At 35.0% G+C, this 22557-nt stretch overlaps 2 protein-coding genes and 2 long non-coding RNA genes across 4 annotated transcripts; all 4 read left to right on the top strand.

Annotated features, from left to right (window-relative positions):
- The first annotated feature begins 426 nt into the window (after positions 1-426).
- Positions 427-3583, top strand: LOC123714313 (glycine-rich cell wall structural protein-like). The gene is made up of 2 exons (XM_045668535.1): positions 427-583; positions 1743-3583. Exons 1-2 carry the CDS (start codon positions 532-534, stop codon positions 3305-3307), a joined length of 1617 nt encoding a protein of 538 aa, XP_045524491.1. The 5' UTR covers positions 427-531; the 3' UTR covers positions 3308-3583.
- A 5891-nt stretch (positions 3584-9474) lies between these two features.
- On the top strand, positions 9475-10095 carry LOC123714314. The gene is made up of 2 exons (XR_006754291.1): positions 9475-9580; positions 9921-10095. It is a non-coding gene; the product is annotated as an uncharacterized LOC123714314 (long non-coding RNA).
- A 3357-nt stretch (positions 10096-13452) lies between these two features.
- On the top strand, positions 13453-18560 carry LOC123714640 (glycine-rich cell wall structural protein-like). Its single transcript, XM_045668996.1, has 6 exons — positions 13453-13546; positions 14653-14793; positions 15624-15671; positions 17205-17516; positions 17964-18102; positions 18441-18560. The coding sequence occupies exons 1-6, from the start codon at positions 13483-13485 to the stop codon at positions 18445-18447; spliced, it is 711 nt and encodes a 236-aa protein (XP_045524952.1). The 5' UTR covers positions 13453-13482; the 3' UTR covers positions 18448-18560.
- Positions 18561-20592: 2032 nt separating this feature from the next.
- Positions 20593-21597, top strand: LOC123714292. Its single transcript, XR_006754290.1, has 3 exons — positions 20593-20724; positions 21405-21468; positions 21539-21597. It is a non-coding gene; the product is annotated as an uncharacterized LOC123714292 (long non-coding RNA).
- The last annotated feature ends 960 nt before the right edge of the window (positions 21598-22557 follow it).

Here is a 22557-nt window from a genome sequence, read left to right as displayed (position 1 = left end):
CCAGCAAGTGCGCATCGCAATTTTTATTTACATATTTTACATTTTGTGGTAGTACACCATTACCTTAAATTATAAAATAACTTATCCATAATAAGAGATAATTTAACTCGGAGTACGGGACGACGACTCTTTGTTAAATATCCAAACTTGCAAGCTTGCATTTTTACTCTAGATTTTAGTGTATACATATTTAGTTTTTCAATGGGTTAGTCAGTAAATATAATTAATAAATACCATAATTATATTGATCAATATTATTGATTGATAATAAATCATTGACCTTTTTCTCACTAATCACGAGTCTAAGCTAAACACGATAATTCCTAGTAAATGTATGTTTGGATGATAATTCTCGATAAGTAGGCTATAAATTATAATCTATCAATACAATTTCTCAAAACGCAAAGTAGAAGACACCATTGGTTTCCCCGTACTTGATATTCATGTGAACTTGTTTGTGATTGTGTTAGATAAATAGGTGTATAAAAGGATTATCGTGTAAGTATTGTTGTACTGTGCGAATAAACAGCCATGAAGTGGTCGTGTTTTGTTTTTGGGATTGCGCTAACTCTCGCAAATGCTGGTAAATATAAGATATCTATTCGTTATGCCATAATGTACTTATTTTTTCCTATACTCGAAAATGTATTAGCCATTTAATAAAGTATCAATGGTGATGAGAAAAGGCATGGGCGTTTTCTCATTTATTTAAGCTTTGTTAAATATTATAATAATATAGAATGAATAAATAGAATAATTTGATTTTGAAAATACGTTTGGTACACTTAAATCTAAGCAGTCATGTTGGAATTGTATTTTTATTCATAATTATCATATTTTTTTGATGGATTGTGTGAGAAATTCTAGATTCCGTTTCAAGTAGCTTTTAAAAATAAGTTACAGCTACAGCTACTAAATTACAGCTAAGTGGGAAATTCTATTTAACTGTAATTAAGCGGTGTTCATTATTCTAATCACTGCGTTTTATTCATAAAGGCTCATTAATTTTATCGATGTAAATGTGATTAGTATGAAGTACCGTAATCATTGTGTAATAATTACTCCAAATATCTAGAAAGAGTCTACAAGGACGACAAGGCTCTCTCAAATTTATATACGTTTAAGATAAAACGAAAAAATACTTATACCACCCTGCTTCGTAATTTATTTTTTTTTACTTTAAATTCATTAGTTAATAGGGAAAAAATATACGGTCTCTTGATATTGGCTGAATTCTCTACAGCGTCAAGATAATATTAAATATACAATCTCTATATCAAAATTTTGTTGCTTTTAAGTTCACCGTATGTGTAACAAGTAGTGGGTACAGAATTTTGTGCCAATAAGGACTCTTTATTACGAACCTGGAAATGTCAATATGAATATTGATTTTTTGTAACAACTTATGTATATAAATCTTTAGAAACTGTTGATATATTGATATTATCTCTTTATGTTTAGTTATGTGAGGTTGTAGAGGGTAATCTCTAGATCTACTGAACCGATTTGGAAAAATGTTTTACCAACAGAATGCCACGGTATTTGTAGAAAAAATATGCAGAAATATTAAAAGTGTAAAAACTTTTTCGTGGAAGTCGAATTTGCAAAGTTAGTCAGGAAAAAAAATGGACGAACAAAAACTGTTTCAATATTCCATTTAACATCTCGACGTTACGACGAGTCACGATAATGTTAATTAGCGTTCAGGAAGTTTATTTGAACTACGTTTTTTGTCTTTTCAGAGAGAGTTCGTAGATATAGCGGAGGCGGCGGCAGTGGCGGGGGCGGTGGCTTCGGCTTTGGAGGCGGATTTGGTGCCGGCGGAGGTGGTGGAGGCGGGGGCGGCTTTGGGGGCGGTGGAGGACTAGGTTTAGAAGCCGGACTAGGCGCAATAAAACAAGGTGTCCATAGCATCATTGACAAGGCTGCAAGTTTCGGAAAAGGTGGCTTTGGATTTGGAGCTGGTGGGGGATTAGGCGGTGGATCAGGAGGAGGTTTTGGCCATGGAGGTGGTTCTGGTCTAGGAGGTGGTTCTGGCCTAGGAGGTGGTTCTGGCCTCGGAGGTGGTTCTGGCCTCGGAGGTAGTTATGGCCATGGAGGTGGTTCTGGCCTTGGAGGTGGTTCTGGCCTCGGAGGTGGTTCTGGCCTTGGAGGTGGTTCTGGAATTGGAGGTGGCTTAGGTGGAGGAAAAGGTACAGAGAAGTTTATACAAACGAGTTCATCCGATGGAAAATCTGGAGGGTTCGCTTTTACTGGAACACTTGAAAATGGGGGCTACGGAGGAGGTGGTGGCTACAGCAGCGGCGGAGGAGCAGGTTATGGTGGCGGTGCTGGAGGTGGTTTAGGATCAGGCGGAAACGAAAATGGCGGATTCGGGGGTCACAGTGGAAGCGCTGGAAGTGGATCTGGCGGCATCGGAGGAAATGGTGGATCTGGAAGTGGGTCCTATGGAGGTGGAAATGGCCTTGGTGGTGGAGCTGGGGGAGGATTTGGAGGGGGTTTTGGCGGGGGATTAGGGGGTGGTAAAGGATCCGGTGGTTCCAGCGGTTCCTATGGGGGAGCTGGAGGTCACGGAGGTTCGGGTGGAAATGGCTTTGGAAGTGGATCTGGTGGACTAGGGAGCAGTGGAGGTGGCTTCGGAGGATCGGGTGGAGGTCTTGGCGGCGGAGCTGGAGGTGGATCCGGAAGTGGTATCGGTGGTGGTGTCGGTGGAGGTCATGGTGGATCCGGTGGCCTTGGCGGTGGATTAGGTATATCAGGTGGATTTGGAGCTAGTTTGGGCAGTGGAGTAGGAGGTGGTAAAGGCTATGGTGCTGGAGGCGGTGCTGGAGGCGGTCTTGGAGGTGGATCTGGAGGTGGATTAGGAGGTTCTGGTGGTCATGGAAACGGCTTTGGAGGTGGATCAGGTGGTCCAGCGAGTAATGGAGGTGGTTTTGGAGGATCAGGTGGTGGATTAGGAGGTTCCGGTGGTCAGGGAAACGGCTTTGGAGGTGGACCTAGTGGTCCAGGTGGTAATGGAGGCGGTTTCGGAGGATCGGGTGGTGGACTTGGAGGAGGGTCTGGAGGTGGTTACGGTGGTGGCTTGGGAGGAGGAAGTGGTCATGGTGGATCTGGAGGTCATGGCGGAGGTGGCAACGGAGGCGGTTCTGGGGGATATGGTGGAAATGGTTCAGGATCAGGTAGCAAAGGTTGTTCCGGAGGGTGTGGTAATTGTGGTAGTGGGTCTTGTGGTGCTCAGGGCTCTGCCTATGCCAGCGCTTCGGCTACTGCAAGTGCTAGTGCCCACGCTGGTGGATATGGAAAATAGAGTCATAAAAGACAAAGAATTTTTTTTCCATTTGAAACCCAATCAGTTAGGACACGTCTATTTCAAATTTATGAATAAGTTACGAATTTATTATTTTAAGAAACGATACCATAACATTGATTATGTATAAAATAATAATTGTTAATTAAGATTGTTTTCAATTACATGTAATTAAATTAAAACTATCAAAAATATTGTAATGGACTAAAAGCTGTGATTTAAACCTAAAGTAGAAATAAGTTATTTAACAATTCTAATAAAACTTTTTTATGTTTACATTTGTCTCTTATTTGCCTACAGAAAAGATTTGATTGTTTGTTTGGATTGAAAAGGCTCCAACACTACAGGACTCAATTAATTTCTTACACCATTAGAACCCTACGTTATCTCTAATGAACAGTGGCTGTAGAATATTTTCAAAAAGTTTAAGTTTATCTGTATTAAATTACGATAGTGTAGTCTGTGTAACCCAAGAAGAAGACCCAAAAAAATTCCTAAATCGAGTACGCTCGGGAAACTATTGACAATACTCGTATAGCAAAGTGATATAATACAGTTATATATAGATGTCATATCTACAAAATGTGCGTGTACTTAAAGTACACACGTAAGAAGTGAAACTTCTTTATGATCTTATTCTTCAACAAAATATGATAATTTAATCTTATCTTATTACTACTAAGATTGTTACAGAATTTCATTAATTGTAATAGAATTATTACTATCATTGTTATCGTTATTATATATTCCTGTTATTAATGGCTTCGAATCTCTTCGAATCAACCGTGGTAGGAACAAGAAAAAGATGGCGCGTTACGGAAAAATGTGACGCGTAACCGTAATTTTATTCCAACGCCGACAAAGAAGTTTCACTTCAAAAAAGGCGGCGATACCATTTGTAACAAAAAAATATTTTTGCATTTAGAATTCTATTTATCCGGTACACTAAAATACAAGTACAATATTAAAATAGCATTCGTAACGTAAACTCGCATGGCTTGTTTATTTTATACTAGAATCTGCTATATATATATATTAATAATTAATTATAGAAGGTATAGTTATTTAACTGTTAGAACAGTTTCTGTTTAATAACTATTTAATATAAAACATATACCTTTGTACATTGTAGATAAACGAGTAAAATTTGAAATAGCCTTACAAAAATAGCTTAGCAGTAATGAGACGCAGTAACTTTGCTTTCATTCGTAATAAGCTAATAAGAATAGTTTCAATTCGCATAGAAACTTCGGACACTCTTGACTTGAAGATTGCTTTGGCGTGACGTGACACCACATGACGCTTAACAGGAAATAGACGTAAAATGATAACGATAAAATTTTGTATATTTTTTAGCAGCGCTTCGTGTCTGTTTATGGTACATAGATAAAAACATATATATTCCACAAATTGAGGTATAGGAAAACTTAAGGTCCAAATTATTTATTGTTTAAAAACGTATGACTATAATTAACATAGATTTTGTCTTTGAAACTATGTATTGCCGTAAGTAAACCGTGATTTGATTTGGTAATCATTTTCTAATCATAATTTATTGATTAAATTGAATTAAGACGCACACCATACTGTTTTATTTGAACATAACAATTACTTTACGAGCGAATGAGCAGGTTTATGTTATTCAGAAACAGGACTTAAAGATGACTTCCGTTTGTCAAAATAAAGAAAACGCGTACAGGAGTCAGACTTAGAATAACAGTCTAGTTTCTGAATCTTACGCCTACAGCACTAGGCAAGCCAACTTACGACGAAATTAACAAAAACAACCCTTCTTCTAATAGAAAGATTAGGGAACTAGTAGGGAGAATTGTTAAACAGACACTAAAATGGACATAACGTATTATAATATTTTAGACTTGTATGAGAGTATAATCAATACATATACTTATTTCTAATTAAAATTATCTTAATACATACATCTCAGTCTGGTCCAACTTAAGAGATAGGATAGCTTAGATCTTTAATTATAGTATTCGAAGAAGAAAACATTTAGCAGGCAGCACGTCTAATACCCATAAGTCTTGGTCTCTAAAACGAGAAACTTCCACCGATTTCTGTCCTGTGTGTGGCCCTTTTCAATAACTACATGAATATTTGAATTTTATATCCATAACAAATATAGAATTTTAAATTAACAAGCCAACAAAAAGTATTTACAATTTCTTCACCTACATAGTAATAACAAAAATAAAAACAAAATTAAAAAGTTTAGTCCCTGTGGCTATGTACCTTTAACGCTGGCAGCATTTCCTCGCTGTATTGCGATACTTATTTACTGAGCCAGGAAAGCACCAGCTCTGGAGTCACCAGTACTATCTAGCAGGTGCCAACTTAAATCTTTAATTAGCGCCTGTGCACTTGAACCCCAAGAGTCTCTATTCCAGAGTTGCAAGAAAGACTCTTATAGTTGAGCCGTTATTATTTCCACGCCAGCTATTGTGCTTGCCCGAGGAAGGGGTCCTATCTGAATGGGGCTAATAATAATAATTATAATTAATAATCGGGGGTAATTGTAAATATGATTAATTTTAGTAAGTACAAAAAGCAATCGTTATTCTTAACGGCTACATTTTTATAAAAAAATCACTTGTTTAACCATTATTTTTCTCGTAATATGTTTTGATGTAACAAAAGTTTTATTATTGACTTAAGTGGGTATAAGGAAAAGTCAACGCAGTAATTCCTCGAAATTAGTTGTTTTACTGGTTGTATAAAAAAAACTCAATTAGGAAAATATAAACTGTTTTTTTAAAACACTGAGAGATACTTGTATTGTATCGCTAATTTGATAAGATATATCAGCCCAGGCTCTGGTAAATGAATCAGCTAACTAATGACGATGTTGTAAAAAAATACGATGGACCTCAGTGAGAGATCAAGAAACTATCGAAGACAAAAACTCGAGAAAACCAGTCCGGTGCTTCCCGCTGTAGTGTTTGTAATTACTTTAAAGTAAGTAATGAACAAGCATGATACAAAATTTGCTCGTAGGGTTGCCGCTTTAATTAAAAACATAAACTTCACATTTAAAACATCCAATATCTATGTTGACTCGAGGGTGCGACTCTCATCCCTGAGATCCGAACGCTAGAATGTGCGCTATGACGCATGATGACGGAATAAACAATGTGAAAACATCGTGAAGAAGCCGGAATTTATTACATTTCTCATAGACAAAAGCTGACAGTATCAGTCAAGAGAGCTTTTCTATATGAATATTTCACAGGACAGATAACGCAATTTAGGCTAAGACCAAGTAACCCGTTACAGCTAAGTATGCGTTTTAGGTAGATAGTTAGTGATTAATAATAAATGATCTAATATTTTATTATCTATCACTTATTGATTAGCAGGAATGACAATAATGGAGACGGCAGTTTCCTACTTATCATTCGATAGTAATGTTCACATGGAGATCATATTTGCTTTAATTTTTTTGTGATACTGTATGTGTTATTTGTTAAAAGGTACAATGTTTGACGACTAAATAAAGAGCTATTTTTACATATATCCATCATCACATAAGCCGTCATGCATCAAAGCAATATCTTATATTGTCTTTTTCACCATCATGTACCTGTAATAAATTAGATTTACAAAACATTTGGCTTGAACAGCGACAACATACATACATATAAACATTTTGTACAAAAACATACATATAAAAAAGCAAGTTACATAAGTTATTAGGGGACCTTATCGCTAACAAGCGATTTCTTCCAGGCAACCCTAATATGAGAAAATAAAAAAAGAAACACCTACAGAGGGTAAAGTACTAAAAGTGCATAAATAATTAACAAAAAAGAACATAAAACAACAATAATTATGTTTAATACGTAAGTAATTACGCGGCGGAAGAAAAATTATCAAAACAAACATTTTAAAATAAATTTATAGAGCTCGTCTAATATCCATTGGTAAGGAATTCCATGGCAGGATACTTTTCACAGTAAACTTTATTGATATTAAGAAGAATGAACATACAGCCCTATCATATAAAAAGATACTTATCATAGAATTCGTTGAATGTATAAAAAATATGTCGATAGTCAATGCTTTAACGATATTTAGTATAAAAAAGATAAGTCTCCCTTGAAAGCTTTTCAAACTGCAAAAAAGGCAGTTATAAACTTTATATTTATGCAAAAACTATTTATTGATGGATATTAAGTAAATCCCGTTCTGTACATTAGTATTAATTAACTAATTTTGAAAAACTTTGTTTATTTACGTTATTATATCAACTCAATGACGTCACCGTGACCACCTGACCGTGGTTTGCTGTTCTTACATAAAAAGTTAATTAAAACTATAAAACTGGGCATACTTAGCACTACACATATGCGCCATCCATCCAACCTGTGTACCTACGTGTACGTAGGTACGGGAGTAGTTAGTGCATAGCGTGTAGTGCATTTTTCCACAACTGAGCGTTTTTAAGGCAGTCTTTTCAGAAACATGTGGAACGTACTGCACTTAGGGTACTTCAAAATCAGTCACCCACGTAGTCCAGGAATGCGAGGCATTGACTTAACAACGTGCAGAAATCCTCGGTACAGTGATGTCGCTCCGTGAAGCCTGCGAAGTACCCAGGAGGCTTCTATGCTTTTGGAAGGAGTTAGGCTGGCTTAGTTAGCCAGGACTATACGCACAATGGACCTACTAAGAGTCTTAGTACGGAAACTGAATCCACACATACATACATACTTAGGGTACTTCAAGAAAAAAGCGTAACTATCCTTAAAGGGCCGGCTACATACTCACGCCTCTGCCATTGAGTGTGTCCATGGGCTTTATGACTTAACATCAGGTGAGCCCGTTTATAAAAAAGATTGTGACATACGGAAGTCAGTTCATGCTAAGTCTTCATTCTGAATCTCACCTTTAGTCTGGACTCTGAATCTGGGCAACCATCTTTGATGTCAATAAAATCAAATTAGATATACATCGGTAATTTTATTCAACAATTTTTTCGCATACAGACGAAGTTAAAGATTTGTTCTGATATCAATTTTCTATGACATGAGCTCAACCCAAGCGAGTCACGAACCTGCTACAGTTTTAAATAGATTTTATCACGACCGATTCCGAGTATAATACAACGGAAATTATGGGCATAGGTTATTCCCAGTAATGTACTTACAAACTACAAAAACTTATTATTATAAATGTAGTTTATTATTCAGTAAACTCGAGAGACGCAATTCAAATTGATTGCTATATTCAATAATTCAAAATATTATACTCAATGCGATTTTTCCTAAGTTGAAATGACTAGGCCCTATAGTAATTACAATTGTATTCATTTATATGAAAAGATAACAAATAATTTGTCCTTGCTGTCCAATTTTATTTCTTATCTAAATAGATCTAGACAAATAAGGAAGTATTTTTTTTGCCTTTAATGCAATCTGTATACATTTAATTTTTAGGACACTTAAATAAGCTATGAATTTCATTTGCAAATCAAACAAATAATATAATATTTTCAAGAGGTTGTGACGCGTGAAAAATAAAACAGGTTTTTCCAAATTTGGTGCTTAATTAATATTGAAGTTCAAGCAGACCATAATTGGATAATTGTAAACATTTGCGGTTTTTTGGTAAAATACATAGGTATATAACATTTAGATTGAGTGTAACATCAGTAGTTTATCGAAATGTCACGGTGGACTGTGGTTTGCTTAGTATTAGGGCTGGTTGCCTATGCACAAACTAAACCTTTAGGTATGTAATAAATCTGTCTATTAAACATTGTTTTTCAAGCGACCATATGTAAACGATAACAGTGATAATAATTAGGTAGCAATAATTTCAAGACAAAAAGCTTTTATAGAGTTTTTAATAGTTTCAGTTAATAAAATAAGTTGTTAATAAAATAGGTACGTTTATTTTAGATAAGAAATATCATGTTCTAATCTTTATTTTCAGGGTTTGGTGGTAGACAGAGTGGTGGTTTTGGCGGCGGGGGAGGTGGTGGAGGTGGAGGTGGAGGTGGCAGTGGCGGTGGCGGTGGAGGCTTCGGTGGAGGCGGAGGCAGAGGCTTTGGAGGAGGACACGGCGGTGGCTTAGGCGGTGGTGGTGGCGGTGGCGGTGGCGGTGGAGGTAGCTTTGGGGGCGGTTTTGGCGGAGGAAAGGGCTTCGGAAGAGGGCAAGGAAACGGATTTGGAGGCGGTGGTGGTGGTGGTGGCGGCGGGTTTGGAGGCGGACGAGGGTTCGGAGGTGGTTTTGGCGGTGGTCGTGGTTTTGGTGGTATGTATTTATTTAGTGAAATGAGGCAACAAAATGCCATATTCAAATGTATCCATAATCCATATACCTATGTTAAAATTACAACTGCTAGCAATATGCACTTGATATAAAAAGATACTATTAGATCAGTATGTTTAAATGTATTATTAGTTTTAGTTCATATTAGACTGAAAAAGTTCTGGAGTGATTAAAAAAATCCTTAACCATTAGAATCCCACATTATTCTTATACTTAAGTAATGTTTAATTCGTAATTTTAAAAAAATCCTGCCTTGCAAAGCCTCATTGATAAGTTGCTTGTATAGAGTACACAGTTTTTCGCATTCCTCTTTTTTTACAAGGTCATGGCCAACGCTATGGGTAGGTGTTCGACTCTCCTAATTCAAGATTGGTGTGTGCGAAGACTACCTACATCATGTACACGTGAAATTTTCAGACGATATGGATTTGGAAGATACTATATATTATGATTATTAACTACTTGTGATTTACTATTTAAATAGCGTTACGAATGAATTATTTGTTTTTATTTTTCGTATTTATCCGCCAATATATTAAACCACGCACAAGTTGCTCTTCGCGTTATACGTTAGTTGCTATTATTGATATATTAAGCCAAAACATACCACAGTCTTCATACAATTTTATTCATCTGTCGTTCGTTCAAAATGTCAATGTCAAATGTAAAATTTCTACCTTGTGTTAAGTTTTTGAAATTTGATGAAACTATTCTAGAAAACTTCATCCCCTTTTTATAAATAACACAGGCCGACATACCATTTTGAGATATTTTGTACTAGAGCAAAGAAGTACCTTATTGATACTTCCTAAATTGTATTAAAATAATTTATTAAAAATAAACGTAATACTTAGTATCCTGATTTAACGTCTGCTAAACAATCTACTGTACCTTATGGACCAGAAATAACACATTTTTTTTGTGCGACTGGGTCATTCGAGGACGACATTTACTTGATGTTAAGAAAGAATGGTCACCTAGAGAGAAACTTGTACCGTGACAAAAAAATATGCAGCTTGATGCATTAGTTTTATTATTTACTATATGTATTGTATGTATATATGTATTTCAAAATTCATAGGGGGTACCCCTACTTATTTACTTAATAAGTACATCGTACATCACTAGAAGAAATTTTCCAACTTTACCCAGATTACTATAGATAGTAGTGTCGTTCCATTTTGCTCCACGGTTAGAAACCTGGGCATTACCTGCTTACCCTTTGTAAGTTTTTTTTTATTGTTCCATTAAGGGTTGCCTTCTTATCCAGAGACCGTTATTATTCCATTCTATACCTTTGAATACATCTTCGAGGACTGCTATAAATCATTTTGGGGAAAGATAATAACTCTGGATAAGAAATAAACATCTAACTCACCTTAGATTCGCAGACGACACGCATTCTTCAGTGAGACCGCTAGAAAACTAGAAAAATGCTTCAAACACTAGACAGGGAAAGTAAAGAATCTTATCCAATAGCTATATGCCAGCCAATCAGAGTACATCGTAAATCTATAGAATATGTTGACAACTATGTATATTTAGGAAAACAAGTACCTTCCGACAAGAACAGCAGTGAAAACGAAGTAAGAAGAAGAAGTACTGGATCCACAAAAAAATCTGAAAGGAAACTACTGTCTACAACACAAGAAGATAATAATGGATTCAAATATTCTACCTTGTCTGACATACGCAAGTTAAACGTGGCTTTTCGGTAAAAACAAATTTCAAGAAAAACCCTGTCTTGCCAGCATGCAATGGAAAGAAGCATCTTAAATTTGAGAAGATAATTCGTAAAGAACAAAAACAAAACTAACAGATGCAGTTTTACACGGTGTAAGGCTTAAATGGAAATGGGCAGGTCATATTGCTAGAGCGTGGGGTAAAAGATGGACACTATAAAAAACAAAATGGACTGGACCTACTGGAAAGAGATGTATAGGACGACAAACGAAAAGATGGACAGACGATATTATGAATGATGATGATAGAACTAGCGGGGAAAAACTGGATGAATGTTGCTCAAGACAAAGAGAAATGGAAAAATATGGAGGAGGCTTTAACCCTAAACGGGGCCATCCAAAAAAGAAACCTAACTTAAGATTTTTAAAACTTGTACTAAAACAACTAATACTAATATTAAGGAATGTAGACTAACCACTTGTTGTATGGATTAATTAATAAAGCTTTAATAATAATAAAAGGGTTGCTTGGAAGAAATAGGTTGTTAGCGATAAGGTCGTCAGTCCTGTCCTTGCCTAATTACATATGTTATCTGTTTTTCTTTATATGTATTTTTTTGTAAAAGGTAACGAAGTGTGAATAAATAAATTAATAGTTTTTCATGAATAAAAAAATCAGATTTAATTTCACTAAATTAGGGGGATAGTAATGATAATAATTTGCACGGCAAAATTAAACCAAAATTGTTAATGGAGACTAATTACTTTTAAACCGTGAGTGACTGATATTAAACTATAGATTATAGAAAAAATAAGGCAAATTCAATTGTTGTGGGATTTTTCAAAATTGCTACTAAATCATCTGTGAACAATGGAAGAGTATCTTGCCATTATTATCCATACCTTTTAAATTGTCTAAACTGCTTACAATTAACAAAGGTCTTGCTTTATTTTATTTTGGCAGTAATTATTTAAAATATACGTATTTTTGAGGTAGGCTGAATCATGGATTAGTGAATCGAACGCTTTACTGTATTTCACAAATGCAAATCACGTACTCCGTGACACAATGGCATTATTAGATTTTAAGAGTATATTTAGTAACAAAGTTTTATCAGTTAGGATGGATTTGCTAATTCTGTAGAACGGTGATTTTCCTTTTTGAATTATCTGGAAAAACATGTCGATTCATAATTATCATATAGATGTCAATCAAGTCTTCGGCGAGTTTAGCGTAAGAATTGCAACATAATACAATTTGTTTATATGAAAATAAATTAGGTTAAACTATAAATATTAATATTGAATATTTGTTCATTTCCTTTTTATGGTAACTGTATAAGTATCTATAAGATTATTACACAATGTAATTTATACTTATAATCAAAATTGTATTGTGTTCTTATTTGTTTTAAATCTATATTATGACGGTCTGGTTTGTAATAGTGTACTGCATTATTTTAGTAACGAAAACTTAGTTTTATTCAACTAAAAGATGACGAATTGATGCTATTTAACAATATCTTATATAAATACCAATATTTTCATTATTGATATGGTCTTTATTACGACAATTCGTAACGATCTCTTAAGTAAGTTCGCAGATAGCAAGATATTATATTTTTCCATTAAACCTTTTAACCTTTTTAGGTCTGTGCCTCAGATTCCTGTATCTGTTTCATGATCATTTGTAAATCGAATAGGCAAGTAGGTGATCTGCCTTCTGTGCCTGACACAGGCCTTAACAATAAATTAAGTACTTATGATTGTCTATTCGCGTTTAACGATTTTCCAGCGATTTTTTAGCATTTTTTTTTCAAGTAAAGGAAAGTCAAATATCAGGTTTCTGAAAAAGTACAACCCGAATTGTCAATTAAAGACAAAACAAAAATAATTGTAATACGAGGAGATTATTTTTATATTAGATGATATTAACGTTTTGTTTACATATGTTATATATACACCAGAGATAGTTCCAGATAACTTAAAAATATCCGGATTTGGCTGCAAAAGCTAAATTTAAAATAACTTATAAGTTTGCATCCGCCATTTAAAGTAACCAAACTTTGTCTACCGCTATAGTTCGAGACAAAAAATGCACAACAAAAAGTGATGACTATGTATATAAACATTACCTGTTTATGACATAAGCTTAATGGTATAAAAGGCTCTGACGAAGACTGTATTCTCACAGTTCTAGATATGCCGAAGTTTGTAGTTGCTTGTGTTGCCTTCGGGTTTATTGTTTGCGTGCACTCAGCACCAGGTAACCTATTTATGATACTTAATATCATTTTAAATTATTTTATTTTTAATATACAGACCTAGTTAATCGTTAAATTTTCAACCCTGAGAGCGTGTGTTCGCTCCTTGGATGTGTACAAATAAATCTTTCTTTGCACATACGGAGAAAGAAACACAGCCTTACTGAGCGTTTTGTCGATTAATGTGTCCAAAAATCGACACACAATTCCTTTAACCTTTTGAAACATTATATGTCTGTTTCATTATCTTTAACGAAAACCTAAACAAATTATTATTAATACAATATGTGGATGTTTTGTTAATATCACTTCACTGTGTTGTGTGTTTTGAGATATGGAAAACCTTCTGTGTCCAATTTTAAATTAAAATGACTTTACCAGAAATCGATTCCTGGATCGGAATTCGGATAAGACGCGTGAGTTAACGATTTTGCAGTAGTTTAAACTTAACCAAAGTAATAAAGAAACCGGAACTAGCTGTGCATATAACGCATTAAGTTACATCGAAGGTCAATAAAATGTTTACATTCATGTTTACTAAACTAATATCTACAACTGTCGTAATATGAAAAGCGATTTTAAAATTCTTACACTGAAACACGAGCAGTGTTGGCCTAGTGGTTTCAGCGTGCGACTCTCATCCCTGAGGTCGTAGATTCGATCCCGGTTGTGACCAATGGATTTTCTATGTGCACATTTAAGATTCGCTCGAACGGTGAAGTAAAACATAGTGAGGACACGTCTGAAACCCAAAAATTCGACTTTAGATTGCAAAATGATCAAGAAACATATTCTCTTAGAAATCTGAGGCCCAGACCTAAAGAGGTCGGAACGTCACTCATTTATTTTTTTAATTTTATACTTACACTTAATTTAGATTGGGTTGTAAGACCAATAAATTATGAGCCTATTAGCAAAATTGTTTCATAATTACATTTTATTCTTCGTATTTTATTGTTTTATTTTTTACTGCTCTGTTTTGTTACGACGGTAAAAGTAACCACCACAGAAAGAATGAACATTTTAAATTTAACTGAAATGTATTTTAATAGAAAATAACAGAAAGTCGATTTCATTATTACTAAACGGAAAAATATTGTTTTTTCAGGGGGCTACGGCGGCGGTGGTAAAAGCTATGGAGGTGGTGGCGGAGGTGGGTTTGGCGGCGGCGGCGGTTTTGGCGGTGGAGGCGGAGGTGGTGGCGGCGGATTCGGAGGTAGTGGCGGCGGATTCGGAGGTGGAGTAGGAGGTATGTTTGTTTATTATTTATATGACAGCAGAAGTATTGACATTAATTGCACTTACAATTACAACTTTGGTTTAATGCGTAAAAAGAGGATTTTTATATGATACGCTGTCTTTACATGTATTCGAGGTATAATATGGTAAGAACTTATTGACTGCAGTGATTCACGATAACGCTTCAGTAAGGGTAAATAAAATTAATTGTTATTTCATTTCTTTGACAAAAAAATTATAAGATATATTAAAAAATCCTCTAGTAATTGTTGAGCCTTTACTATTTCTCTGTATTTGTGTGATTTTTTTATGTGCTACTAGCTGCCCCCGCGAACTTGTACGTAGCCTACCTTTTTAGTACATACTAGCATGGAAGGTTTTGCTATGCTAACCCAGGACTGTTCGATTTTCGGGAAAGAAAACTTTTTAGGGTGTTCTGTGAAGGGTATCTCTAAATAAACCTCAGGGTTTAAGTCATAAGATTTTAATGAACAAATAAAAAATGGGTGGTATGTATTTTTGTATGTTGTATCATTAAAATATAAAAATTTCATAAAAAAAAATAAAAAAAAGTTTTGGGGTGGACCCCTTATTAATTTGAAAGATAGATAGTAGGCGATTCTCAGACTAACTAAATATGAATAAAAAATTCATAAGAATCGGTCGAGCCGTTTCGGAGGAGTATGGAAACAAACATTGTGACAAGAGAACTTAAAAAAAACATGCAATGCAATTCTAAAAAGACATTCCACAGCTGCTAACATTTTTCAGAACTACTGAATTTTGTAACTCCTTCGTTAAATATTAAATTATATTGTTTTTAAAATGAGAATATTCCAGGTGGTCACGGAGGAGGCCTCGGCGGAGGAAGCGGTGGTGGCTTAGGAGGTAAATTTAGAGATTACAACTTACCTTATATATTTGTAACTTTTTAAGAAATCAACGCTTATTTGAGTACATATTAGACAATGCAAAACATGGATTCTATTTATGGTTTTTTTGACAAAATATTTGCGAAAATATTTAATAATAAATGGAAATATAATTTAAATTTTTTGTCATTGTTTATTCAAATTAAAGTGCAATCTGCAGTTTGTGTTTTTTAACTTATACGTGGGTAACACTGAAAATGTTTAGAACTGGCCACTTAGAAACATGCTAATGAAAACTTTTTTGGATTTCAATTTTAGAACTCTTTGGTAACCTTATGTAGTATATTGCATTCATTTGTGAATTGGCGGCAAATCTAAAACTCTTCGGTCAATGATTTATTATGACTTTCGTTGTGGGTTTATTCAACAACAAAAGCTATGATAGGCTGCGATTAGCATTTCTTAATGAAGCCCCATCTCGTGCCAATATTTACAATTGGTTTAACGAATTAAAGCGTGGACGTAGCAATCTTTGCGATGATCCGCGTGAGAGACGTCATTTAACAGCGACTACTGAAGATAACATCAGTGTTGTGCGACGCATGATAGAGGAAGATAAAAGAGTGACCTATCAGCAGATACGGGCGAGCCTAGGCATTGGTAGCAAGCTCAAAAAATATTACACGAACATTTAGGCGTCAGGAAGCTTTGTACCAGATGAATTCCCCATAATTCAACCGACACCTTCGCATAGACTGGTGTCGCCAAAGGTTAGATAAGTTTAACGGCGATGACTCAAATGCTGTATTTGACATCGTCACTGGTGATGAAAGCTAAATATATTGCTATGAACCCGAAACCAAAAAACATCAGCTCAGTGGGTGTTTCCTTTGAGGATCGGCCAACTAAAGTAAAGAAAGGAAGAAATCAAGGAAAAAAGATTTTTTGTTCAGAAAGGTCATTTCGATAGTTGTGCTAGAAGATGGAAGGACAGTTACTGCAGACTGGTATGTCAATCGCTGTTTGCCTGTTGTCTTCGAAAGCCCAGCAGCAGCGCCCTCGAAACAGGATCCTCCTTCACCACGACAATGTGAAGCACATCGTCCGCAAAACGGACTGTTGAATATTTGACTAAGATAAAATTCGAGGTTTTAGCTTTACGAAACGCTACGCTTTGCGGTGAAAGCGTACGAAAATGCCATAGAAGAGACCCCTAAGGAAGAATCGGCCCACTGCTTTTCTCAGTGGTTCCATCGAATACGACGATGTGTAGAGAGGAACGGAGTATTGGCAACTTAGTACATTAAGCCGTTTTTCTTTTTTTAAACATTTTCAGTGTTACCTTAGTACGTATTTTCGTCTTCAATTATATGATATGATTCCAATGCAAATTTGAATCCTCAATTTATGCCACCTGTTCAGTGTGTGTCCGAGAATAACTAGTACATAAAACGTGACAAAAATGTATACCATATGGTAATTTATATATTATAGGCCTCAGTGAAAAATAATGATGTTGCTTAGACAACATGTACTTATAATTTTTCAGGTGGTCATGGAGGAGGTCTTGGTGGAGGAAGCAGTGGTGGCTTAGGAGGTGGTCACGGAGATGGATTAGGAGTCGGAAATGGCGGCGGCCATGGTGGTGGTCTTGGAGGCGGCAGCGGAGGTGGTCTTGGCGGTGGTCACGGTGGCGGTATTGGGAGCGGAAACGGAGGTGGTCACGGTGGCGGCATTGGGGGCGGAAACGGAGGAGGTCACGGTGGTGGCATTGGGGGCGGAAACGGAGGAGGTCACGGTGGTGGCATTGGGGGCGGAAACGGAGGTGGCCATGGTGGCGGCCTTGGGGGCGGAAGCGGAGGTATGACAATGCATTAAGATGCATATCACTCATACATGCATTCTAGGTTTTTCTTTATAAATATATAATGATTTATTTCTTAACGTAAAGTATATATGTCTCAAAAGATTATAACTATACATTTTTAGTTCTATGGGCTATAATTCAATTTCATCTAAATATAAATCTCCGTAAATCTTTACCTTAAGTATATTAGTAAACATTTACAGGCGCCATTTTGTCAGTATTAGGAAAAAAAATATGATTTCGTATTTATTTATTGAAAATAATTAATAGGCTTATAAGTTAAGATCCGACACATGAAAACAGTCAATCTGGGCAAATGGCGCCGCGGGTTTTTATTTTAATAACAAGTCTCATGCCGTAGAGAAAAGACACTATGCCAAAGTCATTTGTTGGACGTTATACCTGGATTTATAAAGAATGCCATGAAAATATTTTTTATAGGTGGAATCGGTGGCGGCCATGGAGGTGGTGGTGGATTCGGAGGTGGCCTAGGTGGTGGACATGGCGGAAACAGTGGACATGGCGGTTACGGCGGACACGGCGCTCACGCAAGCGCTAAAGCACACGCCGGTGGATACGGGTAAGAAATAATGGTTCTAACCAATGAAGTTTTGATCTTTGAACTAAGCCAATTACTGTCTATAATTTATACAAGTATCTTTTATGGAATAGTTCAAACTTATCTTAAATAAATATTTTATCTCTAGCAAAATCACGCACTACACAATATGAATATGAAATCTACTTATACATACAGCTCATTTTACTTAAAGTATAATTATGATCAATCGTCAATAACAACATAAGACAACATACAATATATCCCAAAGACAGCTAAATGAACTATTTACGTCAATATTTAATCAAGTTTAACTAGTATAGTATTGTCAAAATTAATAAAGATATATTTTATTACAGGCGCTAGAACAACACGAATATGGCGGTACCAAAGTGCAATAAAACAATTCAAAATGTGATATAATTAGATATAATATCGCCATTACTAAAACGTAAAATAATATATTGATTTAGAAAAAAGCAGATGTTTTATTTTCTACCATTAGTATTACCATTCACCACGACTAATAGGTTTGCAAGAGATGTTACATGCGCAGGAGCATGGGTGGCTCTAGTATCCAACACGATAGAATTCCGCATACTGTACTCACATAGGTTTTAAAAGAACCGTATACATAATTTTGTGTTTACGGCCCTATGAAGGTAAAGTGAGCGATTTGGATCGCTTTTACACAAAAACTGTATCTACTAACAAAAGCTACTTCGTAACAATTAAAAAATAAAGATCCCGGCCAGGCCCTATGTGGACCCCTTGATCCACTCATGGGCGACTGTTCAGGACTGAAGATGTTCTCTTACTAGAACCTATATGATTCCGATTGATCAACAGCGATATCGGTAAAATCTCATAAAAAACAGTGATACTATTAAAATTGAAATTTCCAATTACGAACGAATTGACGTATTCAGTCAAAGTTAATTATCTAATAATCGTCGACCAATTATTTCTTTCTTTGCAATTTCCTCATACATACAAAATAATAATTATAACAAATAAATTTGGTGATTTGGTCCATAAACATTTTAATTTTTATTATATTATTTTTCTAATTCAATTTGCGAGTATTTGTAGTGCACCACAAAGTATAAGTAATTATTTCATGCTTTTTAAATTATTTTAACTTGTTATTCAATGCAAAATTAAACCAAAGTTTATTTCACTATGTACATTATGTTTCAAAGGCGAAACCATAATATTAGTCACATAAGGCACAGAAAGACACAACGAGTCTGAAACATTCGTTGGTGTATTTAAACATGGGTTTATATATATTTAGTAATTCCAACATTAATAAGTGAATTATATTTTCAGACATTGGATTACCGTCACTACTTGGTGTCAATAGTGCTTTATAAAATAAGATTTAAGAACATTTTATTGTTTTTTTATTGTGGGCAGCAAACGGGCAGGAGGCTCTACTCATGGTAAGCGAACCGCCGCTTATGGACACTCTCAATGCCAGATGGCTCGTCAGTGTTTTGCCCAGAATTGATGCCTTCTTGAAGTCGAATTGTTTTGGAAATACTTCAGTGTTAGATCCACATAGTAAACTGCCACAAATAACGCTCAGTTGTGGAGCGACGGACGTCGAGGTGATACTGGTGGAAATGCGTATACTATATCGACGATGAACTTTTTTACTTATCCTATGGTTTAGTAGCTACATACCATCATATGGTATTTTGCTATGCTACCCCATAGAGACGTTCGGTTATATATTTAAAGTTAATAACATAACATCTCAGCGTGAAGACGGGACTAAGAATTAAAAAGATGCGTTGGCAATCATCGTACACTTGTAGTAAATTGTAAAACATCAGTTAAGCATTATATGTGCTCTTTAGTTTTTCATAAATATAAAGCAATGGCGCTACAAACTTGTTTAGGTCTGGGCCTCAGATTTCTGTATCTGTTTCGTGATCACTTGTAAATCGAATAGGCAAGTAAGTGATCAGCCTTCTGTGCCTGATGCACGGCGTCGACTTTTTGGGTCTAAGGCAAGCTGGTTTCCTCATGATGTTTTCCTTGACCGTTCGAGCTAATGTTAAATGCGCACATAGAAAGAAAACCGGGGATCGAACCTACAACCTCAGGGACGAGAGTCGCACGCTGGAGCCATATATTGTAATAACATTCTCGTTGCCGATAATACTCAATAGATCGACTACACTTTTATTCTTTATATGTAACAGTCAATTAGATTTAATTAAATAAGTCAAGTAAGTTTTTTGTTATCGTCGCAACCCCACTACTCCTAATCTTGTTAGTTATAAGCTCATGTAAACGATTGAAGCCAGTTGACACTTTAGCTTCAAAAATAGAGTTTTTTTCAACTGAACATTCCAAGTAAAATACTAAAAAGTTTATTCAAATACAAAACAATTACGTACGGTAACACGTATTCAAAATTAATTAATAAGTGATTGATTATCTGCTTTGTAATTTCCTGAAGTTAAAAAATTTACATAACACAAAAACACTCTAAAAGGTATATATATGGTAAACGGCGAGCACTCTTAATTGTTTTAAATTTCAACATGGTGTCCTATACGTCAAGTTTATTTTTTATTTTTATTATGTTTGCAATTCAAATTGCAACTATTTTTACTGCACCACCTGATGGTAAGATAAATAACATTAGTATATTGACTTAACGTAATGTGTACTGTTAGGGTAAGATTCAAAATTAAAATTTAAAAAAAAAAAGAATTGGTATTTGACGTACAAGAGTCATACTTAGCCTAAAAGTAAAATTGATTTCATTAGAATCACAATTTGGTATAGGAAATCATCATGAGGAAACCGGCATGTCTTATATCTTCATCAACTCCATGAATAATTGATTAATGAATCAAGTTCCACTAAGCAAATAGTTGTCGAGATAATAGGGCCGATACCTATGCCTTGAAACAGTTTGTTTTCACTGAGAATAATAAATAATTAGGGTAATTCGTTAATTAGTTCCTTCGTTAAGCATTAGTGGTTTATTGAAGTTCATTTATTAAGAGACATTATACTCTTTGAAAACGAATATACTGTTTTGTAAGACTGGGTTTTACTTGTCACCAATAAGATTATTTAAAATTTAATTTATTTTAGAACAAATAAACTGAGATACATCTAATAATTTATTTGTGTAAGATTAGTTACAAGATTATAATTAGTCTAACAAAAGACGGGTTTGGTCGAGTTTCTGAAATTACGAGAGATTTCATCCGTCTTACATTCTTAACCACTATTACCATCAAAATGATTCGATATTTCTAAATATTTTAAGCTTTAGTTGTTGTTGTTTCTTTTAGAGATGTCAGAAATTCGTGCAGAGAATTCGGCACTGATTGATGTTATAAGCGGGATTATGAACATGTAAGTATATAAAGTACCACTCGTAATGGAATATAGATAATAAATTTTAATAAAACATTATTTTTTGCAGAAGCCTCCTCGGCTAAAGGAATGCAATCATTTTAACCAATGTGGCACAATCAATAAAATTTAAAAACAAATATCTTGTTTTCCTTATATAATATGTAAATTTTTATAAAGAAGACGTATATTTAAAACTGTTCAGCTAAAACGATGTTTATTAAAATCAGGTCTACAAATTAATCACTTGTCGATTTCCAGCCAGCAATAAGGCTGGATATTAAATGAAAATACAAACATTCATAAAGACATATATTTTTGAAAATGTATGTAAATTAGTTATAGTAATATAAAGTTGTAGGTAAAACTGTGATGATATCAACTGGAAAATACTAAGCGTGCGACAAGAGTGTGTCGCAGTATGACAGCAATAATTATAATTAATTACCGAGAAAAAAAATCAATTATTTGTTATCCATAGAACATAGAATATAGATTGCCTTATAAGAATTAATAATAATAATAATAAAGCCTTTATTTCCGAATTACAAGGTTTCTCCAAATCTGTTTATAAAATATCTCGAAATTCGGTCTGCCTTTTGCCACAGGCCTGCCCCAGCTCTTTGCAAAAAGTTGTGTCATTGGCAACTTTGGACATGCTGGTCATTATATATATCATCCCGCTATCGTGTTTTTGGGCGCCCCTATCTTCTGGTCCCATCTTTTGCATACCACAGTTTAAGCCGTTTGCTCCATTTAACATGTTTGCATCTCACCATGTATCCTGTCCATCTCCATTTAAGTGGTACGAGTGATACAATGTAGTATATCCGTAACATTTTATTTTTCTTATAATATCTGAATTTCTGATGTGTCAAATTTATCCCAATCATACTTCTTTCAAGCAATTTCGCACCCATATGTTATACATGGGAGAATACAAGTGTTAAAAGACTCTCTTAATGCATGTTTAGTTTGTACTTCATTATTTATTTCCTGGAAAGACACTGGTCCCTGGACCTTCTTTACCACCTACAAGCGATTATTTTCTTTATTTCCGTAGACATCTATGTTAGTCTATCAAGTTAG

The sequence above is a fragment of the Pieris brassicae genome, chromosome 9, assembly GCF_905147105.1.
Source record: "Pieris brassicae chromosome 9, ilPieBrab1.1, whole genome shotgun sequence".
NCBI classification, from domain to species: Eukaryota; Metazoa; Arthropoda; class Insecta; order Lepidoptera; family Pieridae; genus Pieris; species Pieris brassicae.
Note: the sequence above shows the minus strand (reverse complement) of the source record. Positions and strands in the feature narration are given on the sequence as shown.